General features: G+C 44.8%; 1 protein-coding gene across 1 annotated transcript; it reads right to left on the bottom strand.

Moving 5' to 3' along the window:
* Positions 1–5,479: 5,479 nt before the first annotated feature.
* Positions 5,480–11,235, bottom strand: lhx1a (LIM homeobox 1a). The gene is made up of 5 exons (XM_029518216.1): positions 11,066–11,235; positions 9,038–9,261; positions 8,401–8,684; positions 6,792–6,957; positions 5,480–5,859 (listed from the first exon to the last, which is right to left on the bottom strand). The coding sequence occupies exons 1-5, from the start codon at positions 11,233–11,235 to the stop codon at positions 5,480–5,482; spliced, it is 1,224 nt and encodes a 407-aa protein (XP_029374076.1).
* Between the last annotated feature and the right edge of the window lie 2,548 nt (positions 11,236–13,783).

The raw sequence follows: 13,783 nt of genomic DNA, 5'->3' as shown, positions 1-13,783 counted from the left end.
CTGCTGCAGGAATCAGGATTAGTTATAAATGGTTGTTAATCATTTTTATGTTGATATTGTGACTCTTCCCTGAGATCTCTTTGCGGAAGAAAGACGAGACCAGCTCATCGTTTCCTGCCGCTCGAATTGTGTGACGGTTCAATGCCATCATGGACTTCCTCATCGAAAGCTCCATTTCAGATCAGAGCTAAAACACCCCACTCATGACAGAAAATACACCAACTCCACAGCCAGCTTGTGTAAATTCTAAACAGATTTTGCGCTGAAGTGTGCTTTCCATGTAATATCACGATGGGAAATTGCCAGTGCAATCATACACAAACAACTCATTGAGAAAACCCTTGCCCTGAGCAAAAAACACAGCAGTTGGTCTCCAATATGTGAATGACAAATGAATATCACTCAGTGGGTCAGATGGTGTAGACACACTCTGTGCTCCGTGCTAATCAGGCCAACCTACAGACCTCACATACCATCAGGACATCCTCCAGGGGGAAATTTGTACTTTCCACTTTGCTAAACGAGTATACTTTCCTCCCTGGGTGAACGCATTGTTTGTTACGTGGGTAATTTCTTTATGTAAATTGTACTTTGGTGGGTTACATACCAATTATAAGTAAAACATTCAGTTTCATACTGATTATGAATAGCATGAATAGCAAATTAAAGGTGCATTTATGCACATTTTCTCAGAGGCAAACTACTAAAAGCAGAAGTAAGCCCGGCATATGTACAGGCCATGATTTATGCATTAGGTCAACTTAAAATTGAATTATTTTTTAGAGGGACTTCAGTTATGACCAAAACTTGTTTTTTATTATTTTAGCTGCTCACTAAATTTGCTATGGTAGCATGATGCTAAAATGTGTTTGTCATAAAGTTTTAGATATTAACTTGGTCGGTCCTATGAAGAGATGGAAGAATATCAAGCAACACTGTTGTTCAGAGCTGCGAACACGTCAGACTGTTTTATGTTAAAACTGCAAAGAGTCCGAACATAGAAAAAAAACTGAAGACAATCAAGTTCCGTCAAAGTGATTTGTTGTGAGTCAGTTTGGACTGATTTGTGATTTTTCCTTCCATGAGATATTTTTTGGAATACTGAAGCCTGAAACCTGAAATGCAATAACGTAATTATTATAATGCAATAATAAAAAAACAAACACCTGAAACATTAAAACATTACCAGTCTAACGTGACTGTAATATTGATGTTTGAGTGGCACTGCCTCCAGATGTTGCTGTCAGGCCTCCTATCTGAAAACCTGCTATAGCAGGCTCAGGTCACATGACTCATCGACGTAAACACCGTCCCGTTAACGCGCTCATTTTCGCTCCTTCTGTCGCAGTGAAGTCGGAGGATTTTACTGCCATCAGTCGTCAGCTGGTGTTCTGATGTCACTTCTTGCATTTGTGTTTTCAGCGAAAACTCTTCTGCGGTGTAAAAAAAAAACTGGATTTTTCAGGTTCTATGTGATCGTTTTGTTTTCGATTTGTGTTCGTGCTGAGGTTGTGTCGGTTTCCTTCATTACTCAGTCCTCCAACGTGTGCTGCTTATTTCATTTTGTCTCCATCAATAGACGTGAAATGAGAAGTGGACCGTTGCAGCTCGTCTGTATGTGAGCAGCTGTAACAGCCTGTTTCTTAACGGGCCTTTCAGTCTGAACTATTGACCCGGCGCAGCAGAACCTTGGTGGCAGTTGTGACTGACGTGACACAAGTTTAAAAAAAGCAGCAGATCGAGCTCGGTGATGCTGTGGTCGTGACTCGAATCGGTTTTATTCCCAGCTGTGTGGGAGGAAAAAAAAAGAATTAGATCTGACTAATTGAAATATGAGAAAGAGTCTGGAAAACGGGCTAAAAGGAAATTCTGCCCAAACTGTTGATGAAAATCCATCTTTCCAAAGCCACATTTGTTTAAAAACCTAATTGCTCTGATGCAGGAATGACTTTTATCACACGCTCGTGTTGAGGTGGAGTTCAGAATGAGGAGGAGTCTGAACCTGGAGCTCATCAGCAGCGGTCAGCATATCAGGAACGCTCCGTATCTCTGGTGGAGTTATTGAGCCGAGGAAACGTGGCTCAGTGATCAACCAGCCCGCTGCAGCCATTGATTAATAGCATTTTCTCATTCCTGGCCAAGAAAGCCACTTCCCCCGAGCATGTGCGGTTTGTTTGAGCAGGAACGAGGACTGGTGCCATGTGTTTGTGTGCTTATGCTACGTTTGCTCTGAGGAGAGGGTTCGCTTCCAGCTGAGCCACTCTGCATTTAAAACTAGCAGCCAAATGCTTCTCATATGGAGAGGGGCTCTAAAAAAATCCCCTCTCAGTTTGAATGCAAGTATCTCAATGTGCGCCTGCTGGGCCTGATCTTCCTATTGGCTCAATATTTTGGCCCCTGTCGTACCCTAAAGTAAATCATTTTGTACAAACCCCCCCCAAGCATTTATCTCATCACTCATCTGTACACACATGCACACACAGTCCACTTCTGGATTTTGGATCGCAGTGGGTGTGTGGACCATTCAAACATCCCGACTCCCAGATTTAAAATGTTCAGGCTTCTTTTATTTTTCCAGCGTCAGACTACAAGGTCAGTTTGCACCAACAGCTGATGAGCAATCAATAGGAGATTTGAATTTAAAGAGCTGTGGCCCCCGGGGCGGTCAGTTGCCGGTGCATGGTGCATGTGGGGGGGGGGCATGGGCTCAACAGAGACCTATATCCTTCCACAGGCCCTCCAGCTCCACCTCCCCGAGCTTGGTTAACACTCAAGACCATGATTAATTCATGGTGGATTACAGTCTGGAGGCAGAGGAGAAAACCGAGATGCCATACAGGCCTAACTGTACGGGGGGGGGTTAGGGAGATAAAGGTTTCTCCAGATTCATGCCACAGTCCCACTGCCCGACTCATTTCCCTACGACTATGAATAATTTTTCCATCCTTCTCTGGCAGAAGATCACGCTTCAGTATTTGGCCTCCTTGATTATTATTACGGCCGTGTTCAGCGAAATAAGTTCGAAGGCCCTTCCAGCCGCCGGCCGCGCCGCCAGAACAGTAAGCTGCAGGGAATAGTAATGTAGGAGCGGGCTAATAAAAGCATAACAAGCTGGATAGCCGTGGTCACGGCAATTTCATCATTGTCCTTCACAGTTGCGCAGCTAACTGCTTATGATTAGTTGTCGAGTGATTGGAGGAATCTGAGCGGATGTGGTTGGGGGAAGATGTGGCATCAGCATAAGTTGTGAAGCCGCCCCCATCCCCCCAACCCTCGTTCCAACCGGTCCACTAAACGCCTCCACGGCTGTGAGGAAAGTTAAATCAACAGAAAATGTTGTTGTCTTTCAAACCCTGGTTGTGTTTTTGAAACCGTCGGGAAGTGACGCAAAGCTGCAGCAGATTCCAGATCAGCCTGCATTTTTTTTTTTTTTTTTTTACAACTCTGGTAAAAGCTTTTAGCTCCTCAGCGTCTCCTTTTGTCACCACTTCCCACCAACGACAGCTCCTGTTTCCATTTCTCTCTTTTTTTAAATCCCATTAATCAGAATTAACAAATGTTTACCTGTCAGCATGTCTGCAAAAGGCCAATTATTTCACACTCCAAGTGAAAGCAAAAACCAGACATGCAGACAAAAAGCGTTCATTATGAAATGAGTGACAGTGGCCTCACACAGGAGACGGGGGGGGGGCACAGTCGTAAAGCTGCTGCCAAAGGAAATATGTTAAAAAAATATTCATAAGCATATTTTCTAGTTTTATTAGAAACACATTTTTGTCAACATGTTGTATTTATACAGTGAATGGTCTAATATGCACTGGAGGTCACATAAGCTTCGGTTTATTGGAACATTAAAAGACATATCATGAGGGCTTGATATTCAAAGAGATGTAGCAGCTACTAGCTGCATATTTGACCATCAATTTTTAATAGCTTGAATTTTTCTCCTTTTGAAGACACAAAAATAAAACCTGTCTAAGTATGTTATATTAACAATTTTATGAATGTATTAGCAGACTAAAAAAATTAAGAAGTCAATTACTCCTTTTAACACTTACATTTTGTCTCAACACATTCTGCAGATAATGGTGCAAAGCACTTTAACAGTATTTGTGCTATTTTTTTTAATTTGGCAAATGTCTACTTTACTTTTGTTTTTATTGTTTTTTTAAACCTTTTTTGTAAACAACATCTTGTACAAACTAGCACAGTGAACCACAACCCCAGCAAATGTGTTTTTTTTTTGTTGTTGTTTTTTTTTTTTTCTCCATACAATAGAAATGAAATCAATACAAAAGTTTGGTTGGTTGCTTGGAACATTTTTATACGGATCAAGAGGTTCTAAAACAAGGTTTTCGAGACTTCTGGACTCCTGAATTAAATAGGTTACGTAAACAGTTGACTGTTCTAAGTCCCATATTTAGAACCCCGGTAGAAGATTTTTAGAAGGTAGACTTCATTTCAACATTTCAAGTTCTCTTCCATTTTAAATAAAGGGTTTGCAATCCATAGAGGGTTTTTACTGTTTGCCTTTTGAAGGCGACCTTCTTCAGATTTGGTGGAAATTATGAAATTAAGAAAAAGAAGAGAGAGAGAGAGACAGAAAAAGACCGAAACAAACAGAAGGAAAAAAAAACAACCCAAATAGTCCAGACGGAGGGGGGAAAAAAAAAGTCATATCCTCTGGAGCTTCGGAAACAGAGTGTCAAAAAGGTTAAGTGTCAATATGGCAGAGCCTTGAGAGGCAAAGAGGTCTGAGGAGCTTCTGAATAAATACAAGGGCCATGTGTAGTGCCTGGAACAGAGTCTGAATGCCGCTCAGCCTTTCCTACAGTGCCAGGTCAGCACACAGCCGGTCCTCAGCCCCTTTCTTCTCTCTCTGTAAAGCTATTCAGGTCTTTGACAGTAGCTAATGACGTTTTCCTGCTCCGAACGTACAGTAGGAGATTTCTGAGGGTCGTTTCCTGCCCCGGCTTTAAATGTTAGAGGGTTTGGTCGTTATGTCGGGGTGTGAGGAAAAAAGGGGGCGAATAGGGGCAGTTCAGCAGTCTTGCTCATTTTTTTTTTATTTCTTTTTTTTTTGTTTGTTTTGTTTTTTTTTGTTTTTTTTTTTTTTTTTCTTTTCTTTTTCTTTTTGCAAGTCCAAGTTTTGGATGCAGGGAGTGGGCGAAAAGAAGCGACTGAAACACCCAAACACAATACTAAAGAGTCTTTCAGCATAATTTTTATGCCAGATACGTTTTCCCCACAAAGATCAATAAATCATGTGAGAAAATAATTAAATAAATATGAAAACAACCCCCCTCCCCAAAAAAAAAACCTCATAATGATTGGATGGTGTTGCCCTAACCCTGTTGATATCCATGTCCCTGTTCTGTTCTCGGCTCCAGCCCCCCCCACCCCTCCCCTCCACACCACCAGACCTCACCGCCCTCCGTTACCGAATCTGCGGCCGGGAAAGTCTGCTTGGTTTAAAAAGCTACCACACGGTGCCCTCGTTCATTTCCGAGGGCGGGTGGGACAGGTGGTTGCTGTATCCGCTGCCGTTCAGCGACAGTGAGGTAAAGGGCGGGCTGGGGCCGAACACCTCCGAGGAGATGCTGTGCAGGGGCCCCGGGATTCCGGGCTCCGGGCTGGGGGAGTCCCCGGGGTGGTGGGACATGATATCGGAAAAGCGCTGCACCTCGCTGGAGGGGTGGTGGCCCGGCAGGGGGTGGTCCATTCCTCCGAGGGGGGTGCCCGTGGGGCCCGAGGAGGGCACGAAGGGGAGATCTACGGGGGTCTGGGCCTGCGACGACGGAGGGCCCTGAGGGAAGAAGTCGTAGTTTCCTCCTGGACCGTAGTACTCGCTTTGATAATCTGCAGATCCAAGAAGAGGAGGAGAAGGAGAAAGTCAGCGTTGGCTCGGAGAACAATGGGACTGCAGAAATAATTCCAGAGACGTTGAGGAGTTCATTGAATATACAGAGCTTGATTTGTATTAGTGAGGGAGAAGGACCCTCGTCGTGCTACATTAGTCACAGAGCACGTTACACTTAAATCAAAACTGCAATTGGGTGGGGAGAACAACGTGGCCACAAAATTAATTAAAGTGGGGGCCGTTTCATCAGCGATTCTACCTACTGAGACTGATTTTTTTTTTAAGTTCAGCAGAATATTATTAGAATTTTTTTTTTTTTTTTGCTTCGGCAGAAAAGACAAAGGCCTGAGCATAAATGAAATCCTCTGAAAATGATCAGATATTTCAAAGCTCTTGATGGGAGCAGTCTGGTGTCAAATCAGTCAGATGTGAACATGTTTCACTTAAACTTCACTCAGTGGCCACTAATTTCCAAAAGGCAGTGGACAAGCTCAACCAGCCTGAGTAATAATAATTATTATCGCTTTTTACTTTTGAGAGGTGGCAGAATGGTCGCTGCCCCTCTCTGTAAGTTTATATTGATCTTATTTTTGGGGATTTATTTTTGTGCAAAGGTCTCAGAAAACCAACAGTGTTTCAGTGCAGCAGTGCCTTCATTGGATAACAGCAAAGTCTAAATAAAAAATAAAATGATCTGATATATATATATATATATATTCTATATTACTCTATATAAGTGTGCAGATAAATTCAACAACAGTATTGTGAAGAAATAGAAATAGAAAGGAAATACATGAGGAAATTCAGAAATCTAAAAATGAACTTTTTCTGAAGACAGAAAATAAATATGTCGATAAAAAAATATTTCCAGGAGAGTAAAAAACGTTTAACGGAGGAGAAACCACAGAGGGGGGGTCAGCTGTGAACATACCTCCGTAGTAGGAGAAGGGCCCGTTGGGGATGAGCTCCCCGGGCTCCAGCCGGTCCACCAGCGTCCTCATCCGCCTCGGGCTGCGGAAGAACGCGTGTCTCCGGGCGCCCAGCGCGCTCAGCTGCTTCATGCGCCGCTCTTTGGACCGTCGGTTCTGGAACCAGACCTGGACGGACGGACAGACAGAAACAGAGGTCAGCTGCTGATGCTCTGCAGTGCTGCTGCTGCTGGCGCCATTTTGATTGCACGTCAATATACTTCGAGAAGAAGAGGAGGAGGAGGAGGAGGAGGAGGGCTGCGGATGATGGAGAAGAGGCCGAATGAAAGGTGAAAGAATAAATAAGAAAACAAACAAATAAAAAAAAGGAGGGGGGGGGGGGGTATTTTTGTGAATATGCTAATAAACCTCCCTTCCTACCCCGCTCCGCCCCCGCCTCATTCATCCATCCACCGCCATCCAAAGCAAAGTGTAATTAGGTGTCATATTTACCTTGGCACCTGCACCACATTGGCTCCTCCACGGAGTAAATAACCGGCTGTGTGTGTGTGTGTGTGTGTGTGTGATGAGCCGGTGCCTTAAATCCGGAAGGGCTCTCTGCGGCGGGACCGACTGAGCCCAATTATCTTTACAGGAGCGACAGTCACATCTAACCTCCCTAATGGTCCTTTAACCCTCCATTTACTCCCGACCGAGGGTGGGGGGCTTCAAATCTCCAATTAATACTTAATAGGAGGGTTGTTACCGATATATTAGCGGGCTCCTGGAGGTTATCATTTCCTAATCTATAGGTCGGCTTCCTTTAATTACACTCTTCCCTTTCCCCTCCTGCTCATACATATTAGATACCCCAACGACGTCAGTCTCACTTTATCGCTATTAATCTGTTATGATAAACCTTTCTGTCACCGAGCTGAACCCAGCACCCACCCAACTTTTATCCATCCTTAGGAAATTCAAAGAAATGTAAAAAATCTGTTGTTTCAATAAAAAATGAGGTATTATTAATTGTTCCATATGATATAAATGATATGCCGTGATAAACCTAAATTCCCTTTCGTGTAAATGAAATAAAAACAGAAATATTAGTGATGATGATGCTCCTTGTTTAACTTCATGGAACAGATTCTGGTCTCTTCACTTGGCTGCTCCGGCTCTCAGAGAGGCAGCTCCGTGCCAGGACTACCCAGCACTCCCAGCGGCTCCCAGCAAGGCCCGGCGCCAGTTGGCCACTTCCCCCCCCACACACACACACCAACACCCCCATCCCACAATCCTCCGCGCCAAGAATGATAATAAAAAAACCAAAAACAGAAAGAAATGACCCGTCCCCCCCAAAAAAAAAGTGACTGCGCAGTTTGAAGGGAAGATGGAGGGGGAGGAAGGGGGAGGAAGGGGGAGGGGAAGGTGGAGCCTCCCTGATGATGGCGGGTGAGGCCTCCGCGCGCTCATGGCAGCTTTTGGCGCATTTTTCCATAAAATATAAGCTGTGACATCACACCTTTTAATGGGCGCGTGACACCCTTTAAGATAAATAAAGGGGGGGGGGGTCAGACATTCTGGCTGGTTAATATCTTATTGGTTCGGCCGTCCTGCGGGGAGCTCCTTTACCTGGATGACCCGCATGTTGAGGCCGGTCTCCTGGGCCAGCTGCTCCCTGATGTGCCTGGTGGGTTTGGGGGTGGCAGCGAAAGCCGCCTTCAGCGTCTCCAGCTGCTTGGCCTTGATGGTGGTCCGCGGGCCGCGCCGCTTCCCGCCGAGGTTCTGGTCGTCGTTCTCGTTGTTCACCGTCTCCTTGTCGGACAGCGTGGCGATCTCCGTGTCCTTCAGGACCACGTCGTCCTGGAGCTGGTCCTGAGAGTCCGGTGATAAACTGGGGTCGCTGCAGGCCGTCACTGTGGGGGGGGGCAGAGTGAGCGGGTGAACTTTGACCTGATACTTAGAACGATCCTTCTGGGCTTTACACGTTTCATCACAATAACTCATTTAACTAATGAACCGAGCAGCTCATCGGTTTCTCCGTTAATGATGACGTCAATATGTAGGGATTAAAAATGCAAACAAACAAACAATCAGGAGGCTTAAACAAATAAAGAAGAGGACAAACGTGGACGCGGATGATCCGGTTCTACTCTGAGTCCTGCTCACTGCGAGGCCGAACACATCACATCCATCACAATTTATTCCGCCTGGTGCTCACAAACACACACACACACACACAAACAGACACACACCCGTTCCTCCTTACCTGAGAGGAGGTTGGTGTCCTTTACACTGGTGTTGCTGATATAATCGTCTTTGCAAACGAATTTGTTCTCGTCGATGATGTAGAGCTCCTCTCCGGTGGAGAGCTGCTTATTGCACATCATGCAGGTGAAGCAGTTGAGGTGGAACACTTTGCTGCGGGCCCTCCGGACCAGGTCGTTGGGAGAGATGCCCTGCGAACAGCCGCCACACTTCGTGCCAAACCGCCTGCAGCAGGAAGAAGATGCACATTGTTGTTATTATATTTTAGACAATATTCATTATAATAACAACAATAACCGTAATAAAACTATTTTAATATTAATAAAACTAAAAAAAAAGCGCCAATCGGCTTTTCTGGACATTTATCCACATTATTAGTTGAACAAAACAATCATTCATTATGAACTATGAACAGTTTTTTTTAATTCTTTAAAAAAAATATATGTCTAAAGTTTAATAATATAATAGTGTCTGATATATAAAATTAAAAATGTAAAAAAAAAACAAAAACAAAAAAAATTGAAATAATAAAAGAGAATATATAATTTAAGGTCAAACTTTAAAAACGTATATTAGGAGCGTTTGGACCTTCTGTTATTAGATACAAGAATGAACCTCCATGCTCAATGCTATAATAATAATAATAATAATAATAATAATAATAATAATAATGATAATGTTTTATTCTAAATATTTGTCTCAGATAAATTAACATTTAAATTCTACAATTAACTGGATATTGCGCATCAGCTCAGTTAGATTTTTTAAATGTATATTTGGATAATTTTAAAAGACATAAAATAAGATTTCTTCCTCCAGAGGCTATTAAACATCAATTCAGACCCGACGGGTTTGATTTTATGACACTTTTCTGCCTTTTTGTTGTTGTTTGTGTGTTTGTTTGTTTTGCCATCCGAGCCCGTTTGAATCTGCAGGACGTTTTAGACGCTGGTGTTCAGTAAATAACCGGCTTCTTTTTTAATTCCCTGACACAGCAGGTTGGCTTTAGAATAATAAATTAAAGCCCTGCCGTTGACTGCAGCGTTAAACAATGTGTATTGACTGCTGTGTGTGTGTCTGTGTGTGCACTGCTTGTTGACTGCACGTCTGTGATTGCATTGTCTGCGGACTTGATCTTTTCAACTAGTTTACTATTCAAATCCACTTATCACGTCCTCCTCAGTCGGACTGAGCAAACACACCGGGCAGCGGGCTGCTCTGGCCGGGGTTTGATCCTGTTCGACCCCCCAACACACACACACCTATGCACAATGGTAGGAAAAAAAAAACACCCAAAGTGTGATTTCCTCGATTTCCTAACACCCCCCTCATCTATCCCCCCCCGCTGAGAGCGAGTGCACACGCGTTTAATGTTGCTGCTTCTCTCCTTTGCTGTTGTTTTGCATAAGAATTCAAATTAACAAGCTTTTAATTAGTTGCTCTTAATCAAAGCTCATCGCCTAACAGGTCCTGGTTCCCCCCTACATGCAGGCACGGACCCGTCGCTCCCTTCAGTCATTTAAAAGGAAAATAAAGAAGAAATAAATGGAGAGAGATTTCACATTAAATATCTGTGATCCCGGAGCCGTGGCTAATTCTTGATGTTTTCTATGTATATACCTATTATTGAGAATTTAAATTGAAAAGATTTGATTCTAACAGCTTGTCTGAGGTGCATTTAGATTACATTAGATTTAGATGCATCTAAATTTATGAGCATTACTTGATACAAATAAGGCCAATTTAAAAGTTAGAAATAAAACTGGGGACGAAGCAGAAAATCTAAATTGAACTATTTTTTTTTCTTTCTCAGTAAAATCTAATATTTTTACATTTCCATCTATTTCTATGACGCGCCATCAGAATCTATCCTCCTGTTTGATGCCAGCATTTGGATTTCTGTATTTTCCTTGTAGATAAATGTGAGCGTTTAGTTGCTGCTGCAACATTAAATTATAACACAAAAAACAAACAAACAAACAAAACAAAAATAGTGGATGAGTTTTTCCTGCCACCTTGCCGGGCTTACCTAAAGAAATCATTTTTGCAGTACAGTCTTCCCTCTCGTGAAAAACATTTCTCTGTTAAATTACATTTGCACTCGCAGCACTGCACGCACTTGACGTGCCAGGCTCGGTCCAGCACGTTGAGCAGAAAGCGGTCCAGGATAGGCCTCTCGCAGCCGGCGCAGTGGACCATGGCTTTGGCTGAGCTTCACAACAACCCCCCCCCTCCACCTCCACACACACACACTAACACACACACAAACAGATACGAAGCGCACACGCAAACAAAATCAACAGCGCAGGCCGAGCATTGACCGGCTATCTGCCTCCTCCCTCCCCTGGATCCGCCTGGAGCTCCCGGGTCACCGTGCGCGGAGAAGCCAGTCGATCAGTTGTCACCACAGATTTCTCCCTGCATGCGTAAAATAAAGCTCAGCAGCGTCCCACAATAAAGGAGGAAAAAGAATTATACAAAAAAGGGCAAGAAATGGATGTCGAAAGCGTCCTCCCTCCTTCTTCCCTTCTCCCGCTCTCTCTCTCTCTGTCTCAGGTGGAAAAGCCAAAAAGAGGAAAAGGAGAAATAAAACAGTCCCTTAATGCATCCGCGAAAAATGTAGATTTCAACAGGAGGAGGCTGCAGACGGGCTCAGGCGAAGGGAGGAGGACCGGAGCCAGCGTGCTTGTCCCGGCAGCATCGGCCGAGGAGAGAAGAGGAGCCGTCGGTGTGCCAGTCTAATAAAAAGCTTTCAGGGCAGAGCTGTCACACAGCAAGACCCGCACGCCTATCAATAATTCAGTGCACTTTGACATGGCAGCGTATCCACTGTTCTCCAGCCGACGGGAAACAAAAAAAATAAAAAATAAAACAACAACAACAACAACAACAACAAAAAAACCCAAAAAAAAAAAAAAAAAAAAAAAAAATCACACACCCCAAGAAGGATGAAAGAGAGAGGAACAGGAGAGTGCCCCCTGTCTGCCCCCTCCTCCCCTCTCTCGGTCTGTCGGGTGATCCGGGGAGCTTCAGCTCTCGGAGCTGGAGATGCCGGTATGCGCTGGCGGCTCCGGCGGCAGTCAGTCAGTGTGTGCTGGGATGCCCTCAGTCTCCAGGACCGGCTGGACGCTGGGATGCGCTCGGCTCTCCGGTAACACTGTCTTGCTCCTAAAGCTCCAGCGCCAGCCTTATTCCCAGCCTCCTGACGTCAGGCCGCGGCCCGACCAATCAGCGCAGCGCCATGCCAGCAGCCATCAAGCCGGCCCCATCAGAACCCAGCCGGGGCTCTGCCTGCTATTTATGCCGCACACTCAAGACACCAATTGTCAAGAATTTCCCTGCAAACTGTCATATGTAAGTGAATGTGTTTGGAGGAAGCAGCCTCGGCGGAGGGCGAGCAGCGGCGGCCACTTCTCAGCTGCTCAGCAAATTGTCTTCAGAGCATGGAGGAGGAATCAGAGCAGGTAGATACGGTGGGGGGGCGGGGGGGGGCTCTTTATTCTTGTCAACTTACTTATTTTACGACAGACCAAAAAGAAAAAAAAGGAAAATGACGCAGTGGTTGGGCGTGTTGGTGTTATTATCTGGACGCTTGTGGGCAGAAATCGGGCAGCTGCGGCTCTTCAGTCCTGCAGATAGATGATTGTCGATTGTGTTGTTGTTGTTGTTGTTGTTGTGTAGATGTGATGGTGCCGGTGTGTACTTTTGGACAGGAAGCGCGTGGAAGTGAAAGACAGGCAAGGCTCTAAAGTTGACAGCTCGTGCGGGCCCGGAAACCTCAGGACAATTCATTTAAGATAGGGAGGGGGAGGAAGGGTGTGTCGGTTGGGGGGGAGGGGGGGTCCAATCCACTTCAAGTCCACCTTAAGTAAATAAGTGGAGCGTCCTAACAGCCTGTTGGATCATCATTAGTTATTTTCCATCTCAGAGCTCAGCCGGCTCTTCTGTGTTGTGTTGATGCTTTTCAGGCCTCCAGTCTTTAACTATCCACACATCTTATTTCTTTTCTATTTTTGTGTGTGTGTGTGTGTGTGTGTGCTCAATGAAAATAGATTGTGTCGTCTGGAGGGAAGGAAGTGAACATGCTTGCTGAACAAATTCGTTTCGTTCCACTATCTAACCAAGATTTGCATTTGCCAGGAAAACTAGTTGGGAGTAATTAATCTCTGAAACGTTTATGTTTGTGAACACAAACTGTTGCGTTGTGGTCTCAGGGACAATAGTGGTTTATTAAACCGGAAGATCAGGAGGAGAAAATGCATTTTTATTTTTGATTTTTGATTTTCGTCTTTGTTCGCGGTGGAAACGGACCGGAGCTCAGCGGCTGCAGCTTTTTACGCACTTTTAAAGCAAAGAGAGAGAGAGATGGGGTTTGTGTGTGTGTGTGTGTGTGTGTGTTGGGGGGGGGGGCAACCATTTATTCTCCACCCAATAGCCCGCCAGCATCCTCCTGCATATGGGCTGCTTCTCATGCAAAACGCCAGCCCGTCCCCCGTCCAGCTGCCTCTCGGCGTCTGGGGAGAACCCCTTCACCGGGACATGTGTTCCTGGCTCCAAGAAAAAGAGATAAGGCTCCATCTCTCCCTCTTAAAAAAACAAAACAAAACAAAACAACCATCAGTCTGCTGTCCATCCCGCTCCCCTTCCCGTCCACCTCCATGCCTCCCTGACACCGAGCAGCGGTTTCATATTGTTGCATGTAGGAGGGCAATCAGCGGAGGAAATACCCCGGACTGCTCCGACCTCA

Source organism: Echeneis naucrates, chromosome 13 (assembly GCF_900963305.1).
Source record: "Echeneis naucrates chromosome 13, fEcheNa1.1, whole genome shotgun sequence".
NCBI lineage: Eukaryota > Metazoa > Chordata > Actinopteri > Carangiformes > Echeneidae > Echeneis > Echeneis naucrates.
This window is presented reverse-complemented; position numbering and strand designations above follow the sequence as displayed.